The sequence below is a fragment of the Otolemur garnettii genome, unplaced genomic scaffold (assembly GCF_000181295.1).
Source record: "Otolemur garnettii isolate 467f Iridium unplaced genomic scaffold, OtoGar3 scaffold00134, whole genome shotgun sequence".
NCBI lineage: Eukaryota > Metazoa > Chordata > Mammalia > Primates > Galagidae > Otolemur > Otolemur garnettii.
Window position 1 is genome coordinate 3,082,658 of NW_003852529.1, and position 26,170 is coordinate 3,108,827.

The 26,170-nt window shown below is 54.7% G+C and overlaps 2 protein-coding genes across 2 annotated transcripts in view; both read right to left on the reverse strand.

Moving 5' to 3' along the window:
- Positions 1 to 1,161: 1,161 nt before the first annotated feature.
- Positions 1,162 to 11,622, reverse strand: RHOD (ras homolog family member D). Its single transcript, XM_003798331.2, has 5 exons — positions 11,426 to 11,622; positions 5,726 to 5,813; positions 4,861 to 4,970; positions 2,866 to 3,000; positions 1,162 to 1,710 (listed from the first exon to the last, which is right to left on the reverse strand). The coding sequence occupies exons 1-5, from the start codon at positions 11,555 to 11,557 to the stop codon at positions 1,543 to 1,545; spliced, it is 633 nt and encodes a 210-aa protein (XP_003798379.1). The 5' UTR covers positions 11,558 to 11,622; the 3' UTR covers positions 1,162 to 1,542.
- Positions 11,623 to 18,995: 7,373 nt separating this feature from the next.
- The window catches only part of SYT12 (synaptotagmin 12), an 18,944-nt gene continuing 11,769 nt past the window's right edge, over positions 18,996 to 26,170 (reverse strand). Inside the window, exons 4-7 of the mRNA XM_003798332.3 lie at positions 23,573 to 23,788; positions 22,498 to 22,618; positions 21,239 to 21,372; positions 18,996 to 19,518 (exon numbers count right to left, since the gene is read on the reverse strand). Of these exons, the coding sequence (XP_003798380.1) occupies positions 19,345 to 19,518; positions 21,239 to 21,372; positions 22,498 to 22,618; positions 23,573 to 23,788 (645 nt within the window). The 3' untranslated portion in view covers positions 18,996 to 19,344. The remainder of the gene's footprint in view (positions 19,519 to 21,238; positions 21,373 to 22,497; positions 22,619 to 23,572; positions 23,789 to 26,170) is intronic.

The following is a 26,170-nucleotide window of genomic DNA, read 5'->3' on the forward strand; positions in this document are numbered from 1 at the left end:
ACAGCCATGAGCCTCTTCACCCGGCCAAGTGATTCGTATTTAAACCAGCACAGTGGAGCAGATAACCCTCAAAGAGTGGGGTGACCTCGTCCAATCCATTGAAGGCCTTAAAGGAAAAGATTGAGGTTTCACAGAGAAGAAATTCTGTCTCAAGTTAGTGACACAGGGGCCCCACCTGTGTTTCCAGCCTTCTACCCTGTAGAATTCGGACTCCAGACAGCAACACCAACTCATCCAAACTGCCAGCCTGTCCTGCAACTTTCAGACTCACCAGCCTCCACAATCATGTGCACCAATCCCTTAAAATAAATCTCTTTCTCTCTATATATAAATAACCACATAAATGTATTTTTTAATATATATACAAATAAAACCCCATATGTATATGATATGCCGTATGTTTCTGTTTCTCTAGAGAAGCCTAATACAATAGATAAATACATAAACATAAAAATGTAGGCTCGGCACCTGTAGCTCAAGCGACTAAGGCACTAGCCACATATACCAGAGCTGGTGAGTTCGAATCCAGCCTGTGCCTGCCAAACAACAATGACAACTAAAACCAAAAAATAGCTGGGCGTTTGTGGTGGGCTCCTGTAGTTTCAGCTACTTGGGAGGCTGAGGCAAGAGAATCGCTTAAGCTCAGGAGTTGGAGGTTTCTGTGAGCTGTGATACCACGGCACTCTACCCAAGGCGATAGCATGAGGCTCTGTCTAAAAAAAAAAAAGTGAACCTTATTTTTTCAAAGATGAGGTCTTACTATGTTGCCCTCCTGGCCTCAAGTGATCCCCCACCCATGAGTACCTGGGACCACAGGCATGTACCACCATACCGGGCTGGATCTTTTGTGACCTCCTACTGAGTGCTAAGCACCTGCTAAGCCTTTTGCATGTGCTGGTCCTCATGACCCTCTCACTCATCCCAAACCTCCATAATATAATTTGAGATTATTCCCATTTCACAGGTCAGGAAGCTGAGGCTCAGAACTTGCCCAAGGTCCTGGAAACAAATCTGGGTTTGGATCCTAGCAATTCCACCCCATTACCTACATGGCATGGGCTTTAACCTGCCTTGCAACATGTGTATAAAGTTCCTTGAAATAAGAGGCATAACACAAATGACAAGTAATGTCACTGTAGTTGTTACAGTTACCACTGGGAAGGGTAGGCAGAACGGGGAAGGAACAGGAGGGTCCTAAGGCTATGTCCTGCAGGTGCAGCCCTGGGAATAGCCACAAGGTGGCGCTAGCCTACACAGGCCACTCCAGGATGTTAGTCCAGGACTGAACCCTGGGAGCCTGTGAGTGATTCCAGGGGACTCCAGGACTAGCCCAGCACAGGGCTGGTGGGTCTGGGAACCCTCAGCCTCAATCCAGGTTTCCCAGGCCCCAAGGCCTGGCCTTGGTAGTGCTCACCTATTGAGGTACAGCTTAGCAGCCACAGCTTGGGAACTGGGTCCAGCCCTGCCAACTCAGCAAAAGGTCAGTGCCCAGCTCCTCCCAGAGGTGCTAGGTGGTCCTGGGCAGGGAGGAGCCCAGGCCAGTCAAGTCATCACGCAAAACCTATGGGTGATCCGCCGCCAGACGTTGCGACTGTGGCTGCTGAGAGCTACCTCAGCTGCCACCTGGAAGACGGCGTGGACATTGTCCTGCAGCCGAGCTGAACATTCAAGGTAGGTCACTGCACCCACGGACCTCGCCATCTCTTGGCCCTGTGAGAAAGAGGTGGATGGGGCTGCTTTAAGTGGGGGTACTGGGTGGGCATCAAGCCTGGCCTCCCTACAGCCCTTTGCCTCCTGGGGGGTCTCCAGAATAAGAGTGGAAGATAGTTTCTTTTTTGTTTTGTTTTATTTTTTTGTCTCACTCTGTGTCCTGGATAGAGTGCTGTGGAGTCATAGCTCACAGGAACTTCAAACTCCTGGGCTCAAGCTTTCCTCTTGTCTTAGCCTCCTAAGTAGCTGGGACAACAGGTACCCATCACCACATCTAATTAGTTTTTCTATTTTTATTTATTTATTTATTTTATTTTGAGACAAAGAGTCTCACTTTGTCGCCCCGGTAGAGTGCTGTGGCATCATAGCCCACAGCAACATCAGATTCCTGGGCTCAAGCGATTCTCTTGCTTCAGTCTCCCAAGTAGCTGGGACAACAGGCATCCGTCACACCGGGCTATTTTTAGAGGCAGGGGGGTCTTGTTCTTCCTCAGGCTGTTTCCAAACCTATTAGCTTAGGCAATCCACTCACCTCAGCTTCCCAGAGTGCTGGGATTACAGGTGTGAGGTATTGCGCCTGGCTAGTTTTTCTATTTTTAGAAGCGATGGGGTCTTGCTCTTGCTCAGGGTGGTCTCGAATTCCTGAGTTCAAGCAATCCACTCGCCTCAGCCTCCTATAATGCTGGGATTACAGGTGTGAGCCACCACACTGGGCCTGGAAGATGGGTTTGCACCCATAGCTTCTGCTCAACCAAGTGCTCTCAACGCACTTCATCATGTTCCTGTCCTCAGTTCCAGGTTGGGGCTCTTTGCCTCTCAAGGCACCAGATAATTAACTTCTGACTAACCCAGGCATGAGAAGGGCCCAGAGGCTGACCAGTGGGGTGGGGCGTTCTCTCTGGGCCTCAGGCTTCCCATCTGGGATGCAGCTGGGAGTGCTGACCCTGACAGGTGGCATTTTCCCTCTACAGGCAGAACCTCCCAGAGGTTTAGGTACTATTTCCAGGTGCTGGCAGTTGTTGACCTGCAACAGCCTGAGACAACCCCTGTGCTGACCCACATCCCACATGTGCTGGATGCTTGGTGCCATTTGGAGGTGTCCAGAGGTGCCTCTCCCAGTCTTCCCCTGCCCCCACCCCGGGCTGGGTTTCCTACCCTGTGGTAGGTCACGGGCTCCAACCCGTTTTTCCGGAGCTTATTCACCATCAACTTGTCCTTGCGCAGGTCGGTCTTGCAGCCCACGACAATGACGGGCACCTTCTTGCAGAAGTGACTCACCTCTGGGTACCACTGCAGGGGGCAGGGGTGCATGTGTGTGAGCCGTGGAGAGCTCCATCCCTCTCAGGGCCCCTCTCCTGCCCCGAAGCAGCACAGCAGCCTTTCTCACTTAGTGAGAAAGAACCTGGCGCCAGATTCTGATCTAAGAATTTATACTATGACCACATTAATCCCCCAAGTCCCTGGCAGCGAGTTCTATAACGACCCCATTGTTCCAGCACAGTAATGGAGGCACAGAGAGGCTATGTAACTTGGCCTTATATGCACAATTGGAAATGGCAGGATTTCAGCCAGGTGTGTGTGGGGGACCCAGAGCCCTGCTGCTACCACCTGTAGAGTCCTGCCTCTCTGCAAGGTGAGGCCTCTCACTGCCACCTTCTAAACTCAGCAAAATATATCAGGAAACAATCCTTAAATCGGCTCACAGCTTCCCCTCCACTGCTTGCCTGGCAGAAGGAGGGCCCTGGATCATATTGGCTGCTCTGGGAAAGGGGAGGCCACAGGGCCAGGTTTTTTTAGCCTGGACTACAACTGGAGCACTGGGAGTCCCCAAAGTAGCACATGCCTGCTGAGATGGCCCATTCAGGCTTCATACTATTTCACTTCTGGAGCAAATGGGACCTATGTGGGATCCTGGGAGACGCCACATGAATCCAACAGTGAAGTCATGGCTATCCTCCTACCCAAGCCATCAACAAGCCTGACAATGGGGATCACTCTCTCCTCTGCAACCTGGGCTGCATTCACCCTGGGGCCCCACTCTCCTGACTCTCCCACATCTCACTGGGATCCTGCCAACCTCCCTCCTTGCCCTGTGCTCTGGCTCCTGAGGTGGCCTGCCCTTTAACTACCTGTCTGATGCCCCCTGGGATGCCCAACAGGTGCCCACCACCCCTCCTTCTCATCCTGGGAAAGGGCAACCCCGCCTTCCCATGGCTCCGGTCAAAACTCCTTCCTCCCAGCCCACATCCTGACTGTCAGCAAATCCTGATGCTCTGCCTGCTAGACTAATGAGAACCCAGCCTCTTGTCGCCACCCCACAGCTGCCACCCTGGTCCTGGGCACCACTGTATCTCCTGGTCACCAAGGCCCAAATGGCACCTGGCATTTAGATGTGCGCTGTCATAGTTCTGAATGAGTGCCTGGGGCAGACTGTCTTGGTTCAAGTCTCAGTGTCACTGCTTCAACAGAAGTGCCTCTTTGGATAAGTGATGTGGGTGAGAACAATAGTAGTGTCTACTCCATAAGGCTGGTCAGAGAAGTAAATGAGTCAATATATTTGAGGGCCCAGACCAGGACCCAAACACACTGAGCTCTCAAGAAATGTTGGCATCATTGCTGTCGTCGTTGCTGCTGCCATCACTGGCTGTGCCCTGAGGAACCCTGGAGGCCTTGGCAGCAGGGGGTGAGGGGCTGTGCCCAGGCTAGAGGTAGCTGAAGCAGAGGAATTCAAGCGATCAAGCACACCCTGATACCCATGAGCAGCCTCAGGAACCCCAGACATAACTGGTGGGGGGGGTGTCCTGGGAGGCCGCTGAGGACAGTCGCACAGAGAGCTGTGGGCTTATGTGACCTAGCAGGCACAGGCTGGAGAGATGCAGGGCCCCTGGGTCACCCAGCATCTTAGGCAGAGTCACAGTAGAAAGAGCTCCCAGCATTCTGAGTGCACAGTGCAGGACAGGAAAGCACTGAATTGGGAGGCCGAAAGGCAGAGCCTGCCATCAAATCCCTGTGTGACCCGGTGCAAGTCACTGCCCCTCTCTGGGCATCAGTTTCCCCAAAGTCTCTGGACTTGATGTTACCTATGGCTTGCCAAACTCCAGGTGGAGGGTAGGGGGTGGGGCATTTTGCCTACTGCCCTCCCGTACCTACCCGGTCGAAGACATTGTCAAAGCTGTGTGGGCTGGTGACATCAAAGCAGAGGAGCAGGACGCTGGCATCAGGGTAGAACAGGGGCCGCAGGCGGTCATAGTCATCTTGCCCTAGGTGGAGTGGGATAGTCACTTCCTCCAGCCTTGCCAGACACTGCCCCCGTATCAGGGAGGCCATCGCATCAGACAGGGACTTCTGGAGCCTTAGAGTCTGATACAAATTTGGTCCTTAGGTAGCTACTCCACGTGAATGTCCCCTTGGGGCAGTGCTCACCTGGTCTGCCTGTGGAATGTGCCAGACCACTTGCTGAGACACTGTTCTGGAAGGAGTGTGTGTGTGGGGGTCGAGGCAGAGGCCAGGGCTGGAGCCACAGGGAAGAACTGAGGCCCGTCCCTCAGAAGCCTACTTGGCCCTGGGCTTAGGGGGCGAGGAATGAGGGGCAGGTGGGAGCTGGGCAAAGATACCTTAGCCTACACCAAGTTAGGGGCTGCAGGGACTCCCTGAGTTCAACTTTGAGCTAACCCTTGTGTGGGCAAGTTCAGGAGGCTGGAGGGCAGAGGCCGAGGTCAGACAGATTGCACAGAAGCTAAAACCAAGGTGGGATGCTTGAAAATCAAGCACACTCCACCCCTCCAGAGCAAAGAGCTCCAGATACCCCTCTCTTATCTCCAGGACACAGTGGGCTGCCTTGGTATGGGCTTTAGACTCAGGTCAGAAGCAAGCAGGGTTCAGGTTCATGGTGGTCCCAATCCTAGCCAACAACTGTCCCTGGGAGACTGGCTGGCCTCCCTGACTCTGTCCCAGGTATCTGGGGGCCCACAAAAGCCCCTCCTCCATCCCACACTTCCAAGCTCTGCACACCCACCTGCTGTGTCCCAGACTTGGAGGTTCACAGGTTTGCCTTTCACTTCCAGATTGACACTGTACCGCTCAAACACTGTGGGGGTGTAGCTCTGAGGAGGAAAAGGGAGGGGAGGTGTGAGGAAGCTTCTGAGGGGGCAGGGCCCACAGTGCTGCCCCTCCCAGTGCAGTTTTTCTGGGACCGCTCCTGGGGGCCTCCCTGCATGCAGGCCGAGAGCCCATGCACTTCTTTTTTTCTTTTTGAGATAGCCTCAAGCTGTTGCCCTGGGTACAGTGCCGTGGCATCACAGCTCACAGCAACCTCCAACTCCTGGGATTAAGTGATTCTCTTGTCTCAGCTTCCTCCCAAGTAGCTGGGACCACAGGCACCTGCCACAATGCCCAGCCATTTTTTGGTTGTAGTTGTCCTTGTTGCCTGGCAGGCCTAGACTGGACTCGAACCTGCCAGCTCTGGCGTATGTGGCTGGTGCCCCAGCCGCCTGAGATACAGGCACCGAGCCGGGCCCATGCACATCTGCAAGAACCTGACCCTTCCTGCCCTTTTTTTTACTCGCTTGTAAAATGAAACATTAGAAGTCCCTCTGGCAGAATACTGCTGTAAGGATGCGGTGAAATACTCCATGTGGAGCCCTTAGCACAGGGTCTGGCACAATAGAAGCACTCTATACTTGCCCGCTGCTGGGTGTGGGAGACTCTGATGTCTTTCTTTCTTTCTTTAGAGACAGTGTCTCACTCTGTTGCCAAGTGACACCAGTGCCATGGGGTCATAGTTCACAGCAACCTCAAATTCCTGGGTTCAAGTGATCCTCCTGCCTCAGCCTCCTGAATAGCTGGCACCACAGGCACACACCTCTGGGGACTGCCATTTCTGAGCCTTTATTCATGCTGGCCCCCTGTCTTCTTGCAGTGACACTAGTCTACATCTGTTTGCTAATCCCTGTGTTTGCTCTTTCATTTGTTCACATATTCATTCAGCAAACACGAGCACTTTCTCTAGGCCCAGTTCTGGACACTAAGGAATAAACAACAAACAAGGCTTGGTCCTTGCCCTGGGGAGCTCCCAGGGGATTCCATTGCCTCTAATATCTCACAATCCAAACCAGACAACTGTCAAATGCCAGGATGCCTTTCCTGGTCCCTCCCATACCCCATGTATTGGCCCTCCCTGGCCTTGGGACGGGTCACTCGGGCAGAGGCCTCTGCACCCCAGCCCTAACCAGCCTGAGCTGCTTGCTCTCTAGAAAGGCCAGGTGAATGAAACAGGACGAGTTTGTACAGAGACAAAAATGCAGGAATGAAGAGGGAACTTTTGCAAGACAAGGCTGAGCAAGAGGTGAGGTTTTCAAAACTCTACTACAATGTACACCCTTTGCCCTGAGGGGCATGCTGAATGCCTGCTCTTGGGCCTCTGGGCCTTGACACTTGCTTGTTGAGAGTTGGTTGGTGGGGACACAGTCTGGGGGCCCCTATTATCCTTCCTCCTCATACTAGGTGAGGTCCCCACGGGCTTGTGACTCAGGAGGACTTCGTGCTTGCCTGCCTGCCCTCTGGCCCTCTGAGTCAGGCCCTGGCCAGCTGGGAGAGGCAGCACCTTAGCAGTGGGTTAGCGCTGTCCTCCAGGATACCTGGGAAGCTGTGGTGGTGGGGGTGGGAGGTAGCATAAAGTGGGTCCCAGAGTGGGCAGCTAGGGAAGATGGAGAAGACATCTTGTGGTAGTATTGCCCTGGACTCCAGCCACCTGTCATTCCCTCCACAAAGAAAAACCAATAGGAATAGACAAAGTCCTCACCTGCCTGCCCAGGACCCCTTCCTCAGTCCCTTTGCCTGGTGGGGGACATTGTGACTTGGTGACTAGGAGCACTAGCTTTGGGATTAGATGTACCTGGCTTAGGATCTAGCTCTGGCACTCATCAGTCCTGTGACCTTGGGATAGTCCTCTCACTGGTTAAAGAAGAAGTGTCAGCTCACGGTGTGGGTGGAAGGGAGGACAGACAGGCAGATGAGGTGCCAGCATAAATGCCCATCACTTAGAAAGCACGTTGCCAGGAGTGGTGTCCACATCAGCTCCTGTCTGTCCCTCCAGGTGCTGCCACCTTCTCTAGCCCCTCCCAGCTTCCAGCCTTTGCCCTGGGGCAGGGTCCTGCTTCATGGAGGGCAGAGACATCTGAGCTTCCAGCCTGGCCACCCATAGGACCCTGCTACAGGACCCTTCCTGATCCTGGCTGCAGAGCGGGCTGCCACAAAGCTCTTGGGAGACACGTGTCAGTGCTCTACAAATGCCTGTGGTGATGACACCATCACCCACCCCCTCTTAGGATCTCCCATGCAGGCCCTTTACTGGCACCATCTCTGATCATTGCAACCTTGCAAAGTTGTTACAATCCCCATTTTCCTGATGATACCTACAGAGGAGAAGTGACTTGCCCAAGATGACATACTGGACAGCTAGGTGGTGATGGACTCACATCCTCTCCTGAGGTCACCAACTTCAGTTCCTGGTGCCAGGAGTAAGCAGAAAAGGGGCTGGGTTGCCCCTCTGGCTTGTAAGTGCCATAGCCACCCCCCTCCTCTGGTGCCTCTGTCTCTACCTTTTGTAACCCTACCTTTAACCCCCAGGCAGGGTTACCCTCTGTCCATGGGACACATAAGCACGTTATCTGTTGCTGTCTTCAGCTAGAAAGGCAGGGCTGTTATCTGTGCTGGGCTAGGACAGAGAATGACTCAACCTGGGTTCTGCCCTCCTTGGACTCACAGAAAATGGACCATCACAGGATTGGGGGTATAGCTTGAGAGAAGGTGTCAGGGTATCCCCAAGTAGGACACCCATGGGAGTCTAACTGCAACAAGAAGGACTCAGCTGGCTCTAAACAGCAGTGTCCTGGGTGCTCCCTGCTACCTCCCATCCCCATCCTGGTGTGGGGGCTGCTGGGCTTTGCACTTGCAGGAATGGTTATTGCTCCAAATGCCAAGCAGCAGTGGGCAGGGGCTAGTGTCCAGCTCTGGGGTCCCTCTTTGCCTTAGAAGCTCTCTCTACCTTGGTCACCCTGCCCTGAACCTAAGGTTGAGCTTAAGTCCTCCAAATCCTCAGCCTGCTCTCTGCCTGCAGCAAAGGAAGATGGGACCCTAATCCTAGCTTCTGGCTCCCTGGGCTTTAAGGGTGGCCTTGAGGAAGAGTCTCAGGGAAGAGGCTGAGTCCAGCAGGCATAACCCTGGGGGCTGTGGACAGGGTCCTGGTAGGAGGCAGGGAGACCAGGGTTCTCGATCACACTGCCACCCCTGGGCCATTTGCCCCCTGGCAAGACTCTCAATCTCTGGCCTCAGTTTTCCCATTTGCAAAATAAAGCCTTCCCAGCTCTTAGACACATGGTTCTTCAAGAGAAGAGTAGCCCAGCCCCTGTAGTCCCAGCTAGTTAGGAGGCTGAAGCAGAAGGATATCTGGAGCCCAGAAGTTGGAGGTTACAGTGAGCTATGATAACTCTACTGCACTCTTCCCAGGGTGACAAAGAAAAATTCTATCTAAAAAAAAAAAAAAAAAAAAAAAAAGAAGAAGAAGAAAAAGAGATCTCTCTCTTGTTTCAGGAAAGCTGGAGACTCCAAATGGGAGAAGAACCTAGACAAGGCCAATCCATCCCCCTGGTGACACCCATGCCCTCCTCTCCCCTGGCCAGCCCCAGCATGTCCTTCAAAATATACATTTCAACAACTGCAAGAAGCCCACTTCTACATTATGTCCTCTCTGAAACTGGGATGGGTGTCACCACCAAGGGTGTTACCATCAAGGATGTCTCAGCTAATAGTAAGGCACTCCGCTCCAAGTCTCAAGCTGTCAGATACCCAACACAGGGCCCCTAGTGGCCTGGCCTCTTGGTGAGGTTCTTCCCCTGGTACCATAATCGTTAAGTTCCCATTGGCAATATCTGGGGTCAGAAACATGTCCCACCCAACTTAAAAAAGTTTGTGACTTGGCTGGGTGTGCTCACTGCTGTGGGCTCACTTCTGTAATCCTAGCATTCTGGGGGGCCAAGGGGGGAGGATGGATTACCTGAGCTCACGGGTCAAGACCAGCCTGAGCAAAAGCGAGACCCCCATCTCTACTGAAAATAGAAAAACTGAAGCAAGAGGATCGCTTAAGATTCTCCAGCCTCCAAGAGTTGGAGGTTGCTGTGAGCTATCATGCCACGGCACTCTACCCAAGGTGACAGCTTGAGATTCTGTCTCAAAAAAAAAAGTTTGTAATTGGTCAAAAGAGGTGATGTCACCTCCCTAAACCAAAACCAAGAGTGGCTTGATGTTGCCACAGTGGGAAGCACACAGGCCAGGCCCAGCACTATTCCCAGGCCCTGCCTCTCCTGCCTCCTCCACTAGACTCCCCAGAGCCTGTACAGCCCCTGGGGTTGGAGGATGCTGGGATAGGAAAGGCAGAAGATACCAGAAGCAAACCCATGGACTCCTAGGACAACTGGGCTGAGGGGTGACAGAGTAGGGTGGTCCAGCCCTGACCCCTGGCCAGTCAGTGGGCAAGTCAGGCAAGGATGAACACCATGCCCAGGACATGTTCGGCTGAGCTGTGTCAGCCCTTCCTTTTTTTTTTTTTTGCAGTTTTTGGCTGGGGCTGGGTTTGAACCTGCCACCGCCCTACTCCTTGAGCCACAGGCACTGCCCAGCCCTTCCTTTTTTTTTTTTTTTGAGACAGAATCTCACTTTGTTGCCCTTGATAGAGTGCCATGGTGTCATAGTTCACAGCAACCTCAAACTCCTGGGCTCACGCAATTCTCTTGCCTCAGCCTCCCAAATAGCTGGGACTACAGGTGCCTGCCACAATGCCCAGCTATTTTTAGAGACGAGGCCTTGCTCTGGCTCAGGCTGGTCTCAAACCTGTGAGCTCAAGCAATCCACTTGCCTCAGCCTCCCAAGTGCTGGAATTACAGGTGTGAGCCACTGTGCCAGGCCTTTGTCAGCCCTTCCTGAATGCCACCTCCCCATCACTTAGTCCTTCCACCCCTCCAAGTTGCCAAGAGGAAACTGAGGCTCAGAGAAGCTAAGCTAGTTGCTAAAGGGCTCAAGGTCCATTATGGGAGAGTGAATGTGCCACCCAGGCATCTGCAGCCAGACCTGGAGGCTCTTACCCGGCAAAGCAGGGCCCATGGGATATGCATGGAGCCGCCAGAGCTGGGGACGAGTGAGGCTGTTTCCTAAGAATGACATGTGCCAACGTTCCCTGAGTCCTTCCTGGGGGTGGGCTGTGGGCCGAGCATCAGAGGTCTATAAAGGCAGTCACAGTGACCCTGTGCAGTGGGCACTATCATTATTCCTGTTATGCTACCATAGGTGCAGAGAGGTTAGGGGACTTGGCCAAGGGCATAGCTATGAGTGGCAAAGCCATGATTTGAGCTCAGGCAGTCTGGCTCCAAAGCTCTCAGTCCCTGTCCCCCAGGCTATGCCACTGTTGTGTCTTAGGACATGCTAAGGACCCAGTTTGCCTAATGCCATCTCTGTGACACCTCTCCCAGCTAGATGCCATTCCTCCCATTTTACAGATGGCATCCCTGAGCCCTCACTCCAATGGCAGAGGGAGAAGAACTCTGCTCTTGACCTCAGGCCCTGCTGGGAGACCTCCTGGACGCCCGGGCGGGCACGGACCCCGCACTCCCCAGCCCCCGAGCATCGCCGGGTGCCTGTCGAGTCTGGTAATACCGGCACTCACCTCGGGGAAGGCCCCATCGGCGAAGACCATCAGCAGCGACGTCTTCCCGCAGCCGCCGTCGCCCACCAGGACCACCTTGGCGGACCGCGCGCCTGGCGGCGCCTCCTCGCCAGCCTCCTGGGCCGCCTTCATCCCGGGCCGGGCGGGGGGCCGGGCGGGCGGCTGCGGCGCGGGTCGGCGGCCCGGGGTAGGCGGGCGAGAGGAATGTGGAAGGGGCGGGGCGGCGGGAGGAAGTGCGGGAGGGCGGGCGAGCCCAGGTGAGCGGCAGAGCCCTGACGGGGCGGCGCGGGCGGCAGGCTGGGCCCTTCCCTGCAGCCCCGTCCGGGCGCCAGAGAAACGTTTGCTGAGCACCCGCTGTGCAGGCCTGAGGCCTCGGGACATCTGGAGGGGGATGTAGCTGGGCAGTGACTGTGGCCCACGGCCCCTGGGAGGAAGGTGGGAGGCACCGTGTTGGCTTTCCCACCCTGTTGGGGTCAGGGGCTGGGTCCCTTGGCTGAATGAATGAATAAATGCGTATTCCCCGGGGCTCTGGAGACAGCCACTGCAGTCTTCCCTCCAGGTATTTGGGTGGGGGGTGACCTGGGCATGCCCTTATGGGTTGGTCATTGGCAAGTCCTACCACCAGCACCAAGGAGCTTTGCCACAGGGGAGTGACCACCTGCCTCACCCAGGTGGGGCACTGGGGAAAGCTACAGAAACTTCCATGTGTAAAATGTTTAAAACAGGGCCTGGCCCATGGTTGGCACCATGTGTGAATAGTTCCTATTATTTAACCATCATATGGCCCCCTGGTGTCAAGGATCTGGGGACCTTGAACTATTGAAGACAGAGTCCCTGCCTGGAGAAGCCCACAGACAGCCAGGACATCACTGTGACAAGAAGGGATAGGAGAAAAGGGATTTCTCCCCAGGTTGGGGAGTCAGGAAACCCTTCCAAGGGAGGGGCCAGGGTTTTAAGGAAAACGTGAGATGTTGTCCAATGGGAAGGAAAAAAGATATTTCAAAAGAGGGAACAGCAAAGGTATGGAGGTAAGACCCAGGGGACTGCTGCCCCACCCCCACAGGGAGGGCGAGGCTTTGTTGGGGAGCTGGTGCTTGGGTAGTGTAGGGTTTCAATAAACCCAGCACTGAACTGGAAACTCATTGTCACCTCATTGATCACCCCACCCTTCTTAGTGGCCAGGCTTTAAATCTTTTAAAAATGACCACAAGGGTCTCCCCAAATCTTAGGATCGAGTTTTTCCATTGAAGCTTAAAGGAGCAGGGGGCAGAATCCCTTGGGTCCCCACTCCCTCCCCCCCATGTTGGTCATGACATCATCCTCCATGGAGTTCAAAGCTAGACAAGTGAAAAAGCGCCTTAACCCCCTTTGAATCTCACTGTGGCCCAAAGAGGAAGCCAAGGCAGGAGATGCCCAGTCTCCTGACTCCTGGTCCTAGCACAGCCTCAGGGCTATGGGCAGCAGGCTGAATGGAGCCTCCCCTGGATGGAGGGAGCCTCTCCAGGACAGCTCCACCCTTCAGGTATCCCTTCCCTGAAACTGCCATTGGGCTGGGCAGTGACTTGGTACCCGCCTGGTGGCAAAGCTACTGAGCAGGGCTCCCTGCCCCAAGGAGTGGTAGGGATCATCCCATGTTGATCAGCTGTCAGCCTCTTCATCCCCACTGATGCCGTCATCAGGCCTTAGGTAGCAAGGCTGGGAGGCAGGTGGGGCCAGTCTGGGGGTGGAGGGAACTGAGAGTCAAGCAGAGGCGTTTGGCCTTGGTTGCTATAGGGATAATCACTCTAATGACACACTTGATATCTGTCATGCTTTGCAGTTTCACTGAACATTTCCTAATAATAACAGCACCCATTAATGGATTGCAAACCTTGTGTGGGCACTGACCCTTAGGGGGTAGGGACTACTAGTTCCATTTTAGAGATGAAGAACCTGACTCAGAGAGGCTGAGTTCTGCCTAATATCCACAGCTAGTAAGAGACAGGGCTAGAATTTAGACCCAGATGAGACCCCCAAGCCAATCATACCTCATATTGATTATTCCAGCATAGATGATCTATTTCCCCCTGTTTTACAGATCTGGGAGCTGAACCTCAGAGACAGGCAGTGGCTTGTTGTAGGCCACCAAGATGCAGAGCCAGGATTTGTCTCCTGATGTCAAACTTCAGCCTCACCCCCACCCTATGCTTGTGCTCCTGCAATAGGGAGATTAGTCACTGGGCCATGGAATCTGCCCTTGTCGGCAGGGAATTTCCTGGAATCTCAGGCATTGCTGGGCCCTGGACCATACTATTTTCCTGGAGTTTATTTTTGGAGTGGTGGCCCAGGTCATAGAGTCTGCCTGGCCAGGGTACTGTTCACTGTTTTACTGATTACTGTGGCTTCTCTTGACTTCTGGCCTGTCGGTGACTCAGTCCCCTCAAGCTCCCACCAATCCTAAGCCCAGAGTCCTTTGGGAACCCTGCCCAGGGGGGTAATGCCCTGCAGACCCGGAACAGCAGCAATGGCCAGGTCAGCCTTTGGGATATATGTGGCCAGACAGGATCTTTCAGTGCCCAGCTAAGCAACCAACACCTCAAGGGCAGACACCAAGGCTGACTCATTGCTGTACCCCTAGAGAGGAGTGCCTGTCCCAGACCAGCACCCAGCTGTGGCCCAGGATGTTATGTCCAGTTGGCTGCCTGGCTGAACCAACAAGGGCAGGAAGGGAAGGAAAAGGACAGAATGATGGAGAGGGGAAGGAAAGAAGGCGGGCAGACGGGCTGGCTCACAAGAATACACAAACCGAAGAAATGAATGAATGCTTGGGTATAGGCAACACATGAACCAAGTACGGGTGTGTGTGTGGGGGTGTGTGTGGGGTGTCGTTGGACAGGTAACCAGTCTCTAGACTCCATCTGCTCCATGGGGCTCCCTGGGCTTGGGTCTCTCTGCTCCATTTTCTGGTACCTCACCCCCATCTGGAGGGACCAGGCCATTCTCTGCTGCCCTCCTGTGGCTGCTATGCTCCCTGCACTGTCATTACTCTGGGCTGCCTGCTGGCCTTGGGGATGTGGGGTGTTTGTGCATGCCATGGGTAGAGCCTGAGGTCCAGTTCGGCCCTTGCTTTTCTGTGGCTGGGTGCATGAGCCCAGTGTGTAGTTCCCAGAGCCTTTTCCTCTTCGTGCCTCCCCTGCTACCTTCCGCTCTGTCACCCTGAACACGAGATCTCAAGGGCCCTTGTCCTCAGCCTGAACTTCTCTGCCCAAAGCCTTTACTGCGTACATTTGTGCCAGACACTTGGTGTGTGTCATTTCATTCCACCCAATGAAGTATGTACAATTCTTACCCTCCTCTGACGAAGGAGGAAACTGAGGCCCAAAGAGGACAGAAAGTTTGTCCAAGGTCCCACGGCAAGTACATGGTAAGTCTGGGATTGGAACCTAGGAAGCTGGGCTCCAGAGCCCATGCACACAGAAGGCCCCCAAATGAGAGGAGTAGGGGCCTTTACAGGCCATCTTTTCTAACACTCCCATTCTTCGGATGGGGAATCTGAGGCTCTGAGAGGAGAAGGAACTTGTCACACAGCAAGCAAGCAGCACACTCAGGTCTATGCCAGCAGAACCCAGAGGGCCTCTTCTTGCAATTTTCTTCTGTCTCAAGCCCTACTGCCATCCATCTGGTGCCCAGGGTTGTGGGGACATGGCCTCCTGCTCCTGTCTCCTCTCCTTGCTTCACCATTATTGATATTTACAGTGGCACAGGAAGGTAGATAATGAGGTGGGAGTGGGTAGAGAGGGGGAGCACTGTGTCCTGATCTTAGCTCTTAGCCTTTTGGGTTGTCCCTTCTGGCATCTGCAGACGTGGACAGCCACAGGCAGGAGGGGAAGTGCAGTTTGGGAGCTGCTGTCTGCTGTGGCTGCTAGAGCACCAAGTCCTGCTTCTGTCATAGGCAGGCCTGGCCCAAGCAACACTGCTCATCAGGTCAGAGACTGCCACACTCTTCCTCTTGGGTGGGCACTTGGGGCCCTGGAGGCAGGACCCTGGGCCCCGGCTGGAGAAGAGGAGATGAAGGGGCAGGAAGAGATGGGGGCCTAGAGAGCGGAGGGTCAGAGAAGGGAGGGTGACAAGGTGGATGGAAGACAGCTTCTCTCAGCTCCACCATCTTGACTGCTCTCTAGGAAAGCACCTTGATTTCCGTCCTGCTGAACGAACCTCCAGCCTAAAGGTAGCTCAGAGGCCTCCCACCTGCCCTGCCTGCCCCTCACTGACCAGGAGCAGTGCTTGCTGATGACCCTCCCTGTCACCTCCACAGCTTCTTAGAACAACCCCCCTTTTCTTTACATCTGTTCCTGCTCAGGCCCCCTTGGTGGCTCCCCACTGCCAGCAAGACCTTCTGCCTCAACTTGGGCATGGGAAGCCTCCATAGTCCCACCCCACCCTGGCCTCCTAGGCCTCAGCCTGCCAGGTCTTCCCAGACACATGCATTTGCTCAGGCTTTTTTTCTTTTAAAGAGACAGGGTGTTACTCTGTCCCCAGGCTAGAGAGTAGTGGCACAATCTTACCTCACTGTAACTTTGAACTCAAGCAAACCTCTTGCCTCAGCTTCCAGAGTAGTTAGTGCTACAGGTGCACACCACCACGCGGGGCTAATTTTGAAATTTTTTTGTAGAGATGGGGGTCTCACTATGTTGCCCTGCCTGATCTTAAACTCTTGGCCTCAACCAATCGTCCTGGCTTGGCCTCCCAAGGTGCTGGGATTATAGGTGTGAGCCACCACTCCTGGCCTGCTCAGACAGCCTGAGGCCTCTCTCCCTCCTCCCCATGTACAGTCCTCCTATCCTGCAAGGGAAGCTCTCATGCTTCCACCTCCTCCAAGAAGCCTTCCCTGGTCTCTGCCCTTTTCATGGGCTCCTGCAACTTCCTGTCTCATTGGTTACCTCTGTCTGCCCTGCTGGAGGGACAGATAAGGTCTTCAGAGTCAGTCCCTGTGATAGGGCTGGGAACTCTCACCTAGGTCATCCTTGTCCACACTTCATGGACAAGGGAAGGGAAGGGCTCCGGCAGCCTAGAGCCACGGGGTTTTCTGCTGCCAGTCAGCCCTACCTCTGAGCACGGGGAAGGGGGCAGTGTTGCCTAGCACTAGAGAGCATGGCTCTGGAGTCAGGCAGCCTAAGCCTGGATCCCAGCTCTGTGACTTTCTGGCTGACTGATCTTGGGCTAGTTATCCAACCTCTGCAAGCTCGTTTCCACACCTGCAAAAAGGGAATGGCAACAGAACCTACTTATAAGTGTAGTAGGCTTGCAAGCGGGACACCAGTACCCGCTGACCACGTGAGGCCCTTCTCTCCTCTAGTCTCTCTCGGCTCCCTTCGGCCACCCCAGCTCCCACCACCCCTTGCTTTTTGCTCTGGCAAGATTTATAAACTGGCCAAGTTGTTGCCCACTGCTGCCCTTTTGTGTGTGCTGTTCTCTCTACCAGGAAGGCTTTCCTACTATATCCATCTGATATTCTCCCTCAGGCCCTGCAGACACCACTGAGTGTCACCACCAGGAAGCCTTCCTTGATATTCCCCCTCACCACTCTCCTTGGCCAGCACTGGCTCGGGAACCCCTTATGAGCTTCTCAAGAAGGCTAATGGTCTCGGTTCTTGACCTCATTGCCCCAGAGCATGCTGCAGCAGAGGAGGGATGAGGCACAGTAGCCCCCATGAGGCCTGCATCCCTGATTCCTAGAGAAGAGACAAAGGTGATTTGGGGTTGAGCAGGGCTCCCTGGAAGCCCCCTCTTCCTGCCCCAGCTTTATTTTGGTTCCAGAATCATTCCAGTCAGCATACTCAGGCCCCACTATGGCCGTCCTGGGTACACAGTCAACATGTCATGCAGTTAGAGGGAGGGAAGAGGGGAGAGAGCAGGGGGCCTACACTGCACAGCCACTGGGTTAGGAGGAGCCTGGGTCTCCCTAGAGGCAAAGACACATGTCCAGCCATGTGTCTCCTGGCCCTATGCTCTCCCTCTTTCTTTTGGCCACAGGGTAGGGAGCCTGCTCTCAAGGCTGGGCTGTGTCAGGTGGGGAGAGCCACCGTCTTGCCTCCATGACCACTCTGAGTCCCTGTCTCAGCCAACACCCCCACCCCTCTGTCACTGGGGATAACTGGTTGGACTTGGGTCTCCATAGCTTACCAGGGCCAGGGAGCAGGGAAGCCAGCCTGAGAGCCCATGCCCTCACCTGTGGGGGCCCATTCCTCTGGTGGGGCAAGTGCACCCACCCTCATTCGTGCAGGGCATGAAGCTGCCACTTCTCTGGGACTGCCTTTGGTGGACAAGAGCTGCCTTAGCTGGCAATACCTGGGAAGGTGAGTCCACCCTCACTCCAGGAGGGGCTGGGGCAGTAGTCAAAGATGGCCTCCCGTGGGGGTAGCAGGCCAGCCCCTCTGCGTCTGGGCAGTCCCCGTGGGTGCTACTTGTATTCCAGAGCTCCCTAGTGATCTGGTGGAAGCTGGGCATCCCCGAAGCCACAATGCACTTGGCTTCTTCCCCCTGGCCTGAGCTTCCCTTTCTCTGAGAGCTCCTCCCCCTGTCAGTCACTTGCCTAAGAATCCCCATCTCAGATTTTACTTCAGGGACTTTAACTTAAGACATCTCATGTCCTGGGAGTTGGAACCAAGCTCCAGAGCCACCGCTTCCTGGTTTGGAGTTCCATCTTCTCAGGCTGTGCCTCAAGCTGCCCGACCTCCCTGACCTCCCCAACTTCCCATCATGCCTCAGCTACCTGGATGGTCCCTCCTCACTGCCATGGCTCCAACGCTCAGCCCAGGGCCTCCTTATCCACTGAGATCTCTGCTGTCCTACCTGCTCCACCACCCACCAGCTCCTGCTGGCTGCGGTGGCCTGGAGGAACCAATACCCACTTTTGGAGCTAATGCCTTGTCTGCACAGGACAGAGCACAGGAACCTAGGTCTGGTCCTTGCAATGGTTGAGGTTTAGGGAATAGGTTTCATTTGGCCTACAGGCTGCCGTTTGGGCTTGATTTTCTGGTCTCTCATGCCTGGATCCACTACAGCGGGCTGAGGACTGAGTCTGTGATGGGGAAGTTCACATCCCTTCTCGGTTTGGGCCCCTGCCCCTCTAAGCAGCCCTCCCTTTTCATTCCTCAAAGAGAGTCCCTGTGGCTGGACCACCTTTCAGCACTGAGAAGATCCCCTGGGGCAAAGGGTCTTATTTTCCTGATGTCCTGAGGGCTGGGGTTTTTTTGATGTTGTTGAGACAGTCTCATTCTGTCACCCTGGGTAGAGTGCTGTGGCATCATCATAGCTCACAGCAACCTAAGTATTTTGGACTCAAATGACCCTCTTGCTTCAGCCTCCTAAGTAGCTGGGACTATAGGCGCCTACCACAATGCCCTACTAAGTTTTCTATTTTGAGTAGAGACAGGGTCTGGCTCTTGGTTGGCTAGTCTTGAACTTCTGAGCTCAAGTGATATGACTGCCTTAGCCTCCCAGAGTGCTAGGATTACAGGTGTGAGCCACTGCACCTAGCAAGCTGGGAGCTGGGTTTTGTTTGTGTTATCCCTGCCAGTGGCTAGCCCAGTGCCTGGCCCCCTAAGACTCCTGGGTTCCAGTGCATGGCCTAGGGTGCAGCTCACCTCTCAGGAAGAGCAGGGTAGGGGGCTTGAAATGGAGCCAATAGGCCAGTGCCCAGCTGCCCTCCCTGGGTCCTGGCCCAGCCACAGCTGGCCTGCAGTGGGAGAAAACTCTGGGTTCCTGGACATAGAGCCATGTCTGCTCTAGTCTGGACAGAGGGACGAAGATGGCTCAAGAGGACTCCACCAGGTGCCCAGTGTTCATGGCCCCAGCTGGGCTGTGGAGAGGGTGTTGGACAGAGCTGAGTTCATGCCAGGCTGCAGGGGCTCTGCTGCTCCCCTAACCTGCCCCGGCTGCTAGTTTCGCCGGACAGCATGCCACATGGACACGGGTCTGCGCAGTGTGGCCAGCATCTGGTTCCAATGTGTGGTGCCCATGCCACTGGCAGATGGCCCAATGATGACATGGCCCACGTTGTCCCCACGGCCATCACTGCTGCTCTCAGCCACTGTCACGCGAAGAGATAGGTCCTGGGGAGGAGGCAACACAGGCACTAGTGACTAGGAACAGCCTGGGGTCCCCCTAGGCTCCTGGTTCCCAAGTCATATCTGGGCCCCAGTGGGACACCAGGTGCAGCTGGAGGATTCCTCACCTCTGATCTGGAAGATGAGATTTTTCCAAGGTCACCCAAGGAAATAATTGGTGGGCAAGGATCTCAACTAGATCCCCACAGCCTTCTCTGGCCGCCTTGTGGCAGCACTGCACTGCCAGCACCTGCTGGCCTCACCAGTTCCTTGCTGCATCACCTTAGGCAGTGACTTGGGCTTTTACTACCTCAGTTTCTCCACCTGTAAAATGGTGATGATAGTAACAGTTCCTATCATATAGGGCTGTTCCAAGAAAGAAATGCCTTAAAATGTGTAGAATGGTGCCTGCACACAGGCAGAGCACCACAGGGGTCTGTCATTATTGCTAATATCATCGTCATGTTGCACTCATCACTGAGGAAGGGAAAGAACTTGAGATCAAAGCAGTAAACATGAGCCTATAACCCAGCCTGGGTTCTGTCCTCCTGCCTTCTCCCATGGTCCCAAGAAGTCTCTCACTTATGGAGGCTATGGAGTGGTGGCACTGTGACTACCTGGGGGAGGTAGGGAACAGACGGGAAGCCTATCCCATGAGGGTGGCAGAGCAAGGCTATGATACCCAGGACCAGCCAGAGATGTTGGGATGTTTGCCTGGGTTAGGAACACCAAGAGTCACATAGAGTTCTGGGCTTTCAAATCCAGACAAGGTGCCCTGGGGAGGGAAGATCAGGTGGGTTCTCTACAGCCCCTGGACTATAGGGGCAGGTTTTAGCTCAAGGCGCAAAGGACTTTTTTTTTTTTTTTTAAGAGACAGAGTCTCACTTTGTGGCCCTTCGTAGAGTGCTGTGGCATTACAGCTCACAGCAACCTCCAGGTCCTGGGCCCAGGCGATTCTCTTGCCTCAGCTTCCCGAGCAGCTGGGACTACAGGCACCCACCACAATGCCTGGCTATTTTTTGTTGCAGTTTGGCCAGTGCTGGGCTTGAACCCGCCACCCTCGTTATATGGGGCTGGCGCCCTACTCACTGAGCCACAGGCGCCGCCCGGTGCAAAGGACTTTTTCAGTGTCAGGAGTACTCAAGGATGGAGATAGTGAAGGGAGGTAGTGAGAGCCCCATCCTCTGAGGTATGTAAGCAGGGCCTAAACCACATTGTCTACAGTCCCCCCACAAATGGTCTTTGATGTCCCTGCTGGGAGGGGGTGCCCCTGGGGCACAGCACCTTCTGAAAGCAATGGCAGTGTGGGGGGCTCAGAATGGCCTCTGCAATAGAGCCTCAGGAGATTTAGAGCCAGACTCTGGGCCCTTGGGTTACCCCAGCTCATCTTAGGGCCTCTGCAGTTCCCCCTGCTGAGAACTATCTTCCCCCAGAACTCACCTGAGCCACCTCCACAAACACCTGGTTGCTGAAGTCTGAGATGTGCCTGGTAGATCGGAACTGTCTGGGGACTTAACAGCCTATCCCTTGTGAGCAGTGCCTGTAACCCAGCACCCACCATAAGGCTGCCACCCAGTGGGCGCTCAATAAATGCTAGAAAGGGGATGGCTTGACGCAAACCCTTATCATCTGCAGGAGCCCCGAGAAGTGAAGCTGCAGAGAGAGGGAGATGGAGTGGCCCCAGAGTCCTGGGGTGACCTGGCCTCTCCCCGGTTCCCCCCCTCACCTGGAGCACAATGGCTGGCACCGAGAAGATCATGGCTTCATTGAACACTGGGTTGGGGTCATCCCTCTTCACAGCCGTCTTTTTCTTGCTCATCTTCCTCCCATCCTGCAGCAGGTACACCTTGACGAAGGGGTCTGCAGGCAGGTGGGGGCGCTGAGGGCCAATGCCACAATCACCTGGCACAGACCTGCCCAGTCCAGCTTGGCCCACTGCTCCAAATACCCCAAGCCTCAGCTGATGTCATTGTACCCTACAGTCCTGCTATTAGGTCTTCATCATTTCTCCCACTTTTCAGATAAGAAAACTAAGGCTCACGTGGCAAGTCAGGAGAGGCCTGGGCTGTGGACTCAGGCAGCCAGCCTCAGCCCACACGCCCCCTCACGCGACGCTCTGGGGAGCTCAGCAGACCCACCACTTGCCATTCTATAAATGGTCTGAGCGCAGACGTCAGCCCTGAGTCACTGGCACTAGCTCAGCAGAGCCTGATTCAACTGTGTGCAGCTCTTAAAGAATGAGCTGTCATCTGGCTATCACCTACTGCCCAGAGGGTGTCCTTGCTGAACCTGCCTGGAGCCAGGGTGCCCCTAGGCTTGCAGCTCCCTGCCTTCAGTTACCCAGAGCATAGCTTCCTCCATGGGTTACTGCTTTGAGAGGGGCTAGAGGGTCTTGTAGACCAGTGTCAGGTCCTGCCTGGCACCCACCTTGACCAGGCATCCCTGGTCCCGTCTGCAGCCTGGGATGCTGCCCTATGTCTGAGAATGGAGCCTCCATCATGAATTCCAGCTCTGAGAAGCAGGTGCCCCCTTGGTTCCCTGCCTAGTGCTCCTGGCCCTGAGTGCTGCCTCCAGCTCTCAGATCCCCACCACCCTGGGCACCCCTATCACCCTGGGTCCCCTCATTAACCTGAACTCCATCACCCTAGCCCTGTATCACTTTGGGCCCCATCACTTTGGGCCTGTCATGCTGGCCCCCTGTTATCCTGGGCCTTATCACCCTGGGCCCCATCACCTTGGTCCCTGTCACTTTGGGTCCGTCACCCTGCCTTCACAGGGGCTCCCTGCCACCCTCTAGAGTTCCCACATATCCCTAGCTAGATTAATCTTTCCACTGTGCATGGGTCCTGAGCTCAGCCAAAGCCATGGGGGACCTTGGCATGGTGTCCCACTCCTGCTGATGCCTCCAGCTGCCCACAGCACAGCATTTGGGTCACATCTTCCATGGAGCCACACAGACGAGCCACACAGCCTGCAGAGTCTTACCTGCTGTGGCCTTATCGTTGGTCCAGATGAGATTCTTGGCCTTCACCACAACCACAGTGAGACGCTCAGCTGTAGGGAGGTAGCTGAGGGACAGCAGGATCTCACCCACTGCATCAGCAGCCTGGGGGACAGGTGGGTAGCTCAGAGGGCGGTCCAGGGAAGGTCTCGATTGCCAGGGAAAGGCAGAAGCTTCCTTTTCCATAGAGGAGTGACTGTTCCTAGGGTTCCTTGCATGAGGGCACCAGACTGGCAGGATTGAGAAGGGGACACCTCCCCTGCTCCCCCCATGCTTCATGGACCAGGTACCACCCCTCCCTTCTCCTGGATGGGAGCCATGTCTTTTTTTTTTTTTTTTTTTTGAGACAGAGACTCAAGCTGTCTCCCTGGGCAGAGTGCCGTGGCATTACAGCTCACAGCAACCTCCAACTCCTGGGCTCAAGCGAGTCTCCTGCCTCCACCTCCCAAGTAGCTGGGACCACAGGCGCCCGCCACAACGCCCGGCTATTTTTTGGTTGCAGCCATCATTGTTATTTGGCGGGTCCGGGCTGGGGATTCGAACCCGCCACCTTAGGTGTACGTGGCTGGCGCCTTAGCCGGTTGAGCTATAGGCGCCAAGCCGGGAGCCATGTCTTAAGAAGAGGGCCAGGGGCTCCCTGTCAAATGTAGCGATCAAATTCAGATTTGTTCCCTCATTCTAGGCCCCAAGCGCAGTATGTGGTAGCAGTACATACGACTTAAGCAGCAATGCTGTTCCCTAAGCATGCCCACATTTATAAAAGTAAACTGCAGCCTGGCCTCTGTCTGACACAGTCCCTGTTAGGGCTGGAGAAGTGCTTCCCTATAGAAGCTCTGCAGGAGTAGAACCTCTGAAAGTTGGTGGTAAGAGCAGTGGATGAGCTGTAAACAGTGGTCAGGAGGATTTCTGTCATTTTCCTACAGTTAGAAGAATCTCCTCAAATGTGGCTCAGGTCTCCTCTGCTCTCCCAACAATCAAGTTCAGGTTGTTGCATAGGACAAAGGAGAATGTGTGCTTTCTGCAGGGGTAGATGGGCAGGCCAAAGCAGGCCAGACTCACCTTGTTCTGGTCTTGTAAGTAGAGCCAGCCGCTGAAGGGCTGCAGTGGGAGGTCAAGCACAGAGAGCTTCAGCTCCACCACCCCCGTGCTGACGTTGCGCTCGTCCTCATCAATGCCAAACACGGAAAACCGTAGGCTCTTCTCCTCTAGGGCTGCAGGATCCAGGGGGATGGAGAACTTCTCATCAAAGAAGATGGAGTAGGCATTCCTCTGGATCTGCAGAAAGGGTTATGGAGGGAGTGCCAAAGCTGGAGAGGTGGCGGCCAGGGACCTGAGAGGCCACAGCAGGGAGAAACCACCAGGCAGAGAATCCAGAGACTGGGGGAGAGTCCTGGCTCTGCTGTCCCAACAATCTCAAGGCAAATCTTCCCTTTGGTGGCTCAGGCTTGAAGATTTAAAAGCCCTCTTTCCTCTCCTCAGTGGCAGCAATGAAGCTTGCACAGTCTGATCTCAGCTAACCTCCACTTGCCTGTTGTGTGCTGGCTGAGCTGAGCTCTATCTCTCTTGCATCTGCTCAAGTCCAGACTTGGGCTGAGCCAGTGGTGGGGGTGAGATAGTTGTTTGTGAGGTCAAAAGTCATTTAGCCCCAGCCCCCTACAGAACCCAGCACTGGGACTGCCTGAATGCCACAGGAGGGATGGATGGACCAGGCAAGGCTGCACGGACTCCATTTCCAAGCCGAATCCTGCCTGGTGGGCGCCCCTGGCCTCCACCCAGGAAGCTGTGGGCAGCCCCTTTGGGAAGATGCACCCGTGGGCACTGCTCTCCCTGTAGTGGGGGATTGCCTTAGTCACTGCCCAATGATATTTAAAGAAAGGAGTTCTCATCTCTGGCAGTGTGCCTGAAGCTGGGGTGCTGCCCAGCCTGGGGGCAGCACCCACTTGGTGGGACTGGCCAGGTTGTGAAGCCAAGAAGCCTGCTTCCTGGGAAGAAATTCGCCAGTGTCTCTAGCCAACATGAACCATGCTCTTCTGTCACTGGGAAGTCTCTTCTTGCAATGCTCTCTGGGAGCCGTGCTCCCTACACAGTCCCTTGCTCTTCAAGGGTTCTTTGCCCCCACTGATAAAGCCCACCACCTCCTGACCTTGGGATTCAGGCTCCTGTGACCTTCAGCTCCATTTCTTCTTCCTCTAGTCCAGACACTGTCTGCTGCCAATAGGGGCTCACCCATCCTTCCTCTGAGTGCTGGGCTTTATGGACACAAGCGTAGAGGAGGATTGGATCCCTGGGTTCGGGTACGGGGTCTGCTGCTTACTTGCTGTGGCTGTCTCTGAGCAAAGTGCTTTTCTGAGCCTGTTTCCTCTTTTTTGTTTTTTGGGGTTTTTTTGCAGTTTTTGGCCAGGGCTGGGTTTGAACCTGCCACCTCCGGCATATGGGACTGGCGCTCTACCCTTTTGAGCCACAGGAGCTGCCCCTGTTTCCTCTTTTGTAAGATGCCCTGACAGCCCGCTCTGTTGGGCTTAGGGGGTTGATGGGAGAATCAAAGATGCATTAGTTATGAGAGTCAGGTTCTCAGCATATGGCAGACTGGCAGACTGTGTGGCTGCTGTCTGCCAATTTCCCTCCTCAAAGGATGTGTCCTGAACCACCTAGAGTCCTTTAGGCAGCCCAGGCCATGAGGAACATGCATTGGGCTCAATAGGGGCCCTCCGTGGTTCAGAGAGCCAACCAACTGAGCACTTACTAAGGACTGGGCAAAGGGCTTGATGTGTATGAAACCATCTCTTCCTCAATAATTATGATGACCATTTGACAGATAGGAAACTGAGTCACAGGGCCAGGAAGTGGTAGAAGTGTGATTTGAACCCAGATAGTCAGGCTCCCGGGTCCTGCTCTTAACTGCCCACTGTACAGTCTCGTAGAAGCTGAGCCACCACCTCTTGGTGCCCCACATACATACGGTTGCTGTGTGATTAGTTCTGGTGGTTAGTTCTAGACCCTCCTAGAGTGATGGCGGCAGGGCAGGGAGGGTAGGAGAGGGAGGACAGTGCCCACCACTGAGGGAGGGCCAGGCAGCCAATTTTCAGCATGGTAAGTAACCAACACCAGTGGGTCTTCAAGGAATCAGAGGGCACTTGGTCCTTCACCTCCTCCTGCTCCAGTGAGAGGCTACCGTGTGTGACCTCGCCCATCTCAGAGCTCCCTGCCACAGTGTCTGGGTGCCTCCATTCGGCCCAAAGCTACCTGCTCCTGGGTAGTGAGGCATGTCTCAGGTCAGTTTGGCTCCCTTTCAGCAAGGCTGTACCCTCTGCCCCAGGAGATGACCCCCACAGGCTACATCAGCAGGCTCTCTTATCCTCTGGTTTCCAGTGGGGTCAGACTGTGGGGTCACCAAAGAGAAACTGGAGGTCTGAGTGCTTATTCCCTGAGTTCTTTCTCTGCAATGTGGCTGCAGGCTGACCATGTTCCTCTGATCAAAGGCCAAGCTCCTATCAAGGTGGCCCTGACTACAGGCCTGTAACCCCCTTTGTCTCATCCCTTCAGACCCTGGGGTATGTAGCAGGACAGTCCTTGCTCTACTAGACCCAGGATACCTGTCATCCTTGAGGTCACAGCACATTCCACCCACACCATTCTTTTTTTTTTTTTTTTTTTTTT

Bases quoted from the DNA above. Each gene is read 5' to 3' on its own strand.
- RHOD (XM_003798331.2), bottom strand. From the start codon at position 11,557: ATGAAGGCGGCCCAGGAGGCTGGCGAGGAGGCGCCGCCAGGCGCGCGG. The intron at 4,971-5,725 runs GTGGGTGTGCAG...CACTCCACCTAG, and splicing joins CCAAGTCTGGGACACAGCAG to GGCAAGATGACTATGACCGC. The intron at 3,001-4,860 runs GTAGGTACGGGA...TGCCCCCTGCAG, and splicing joins TTGACAATGTCTTCGACCGG to TGGTACCCAGAGGTGAGTCA.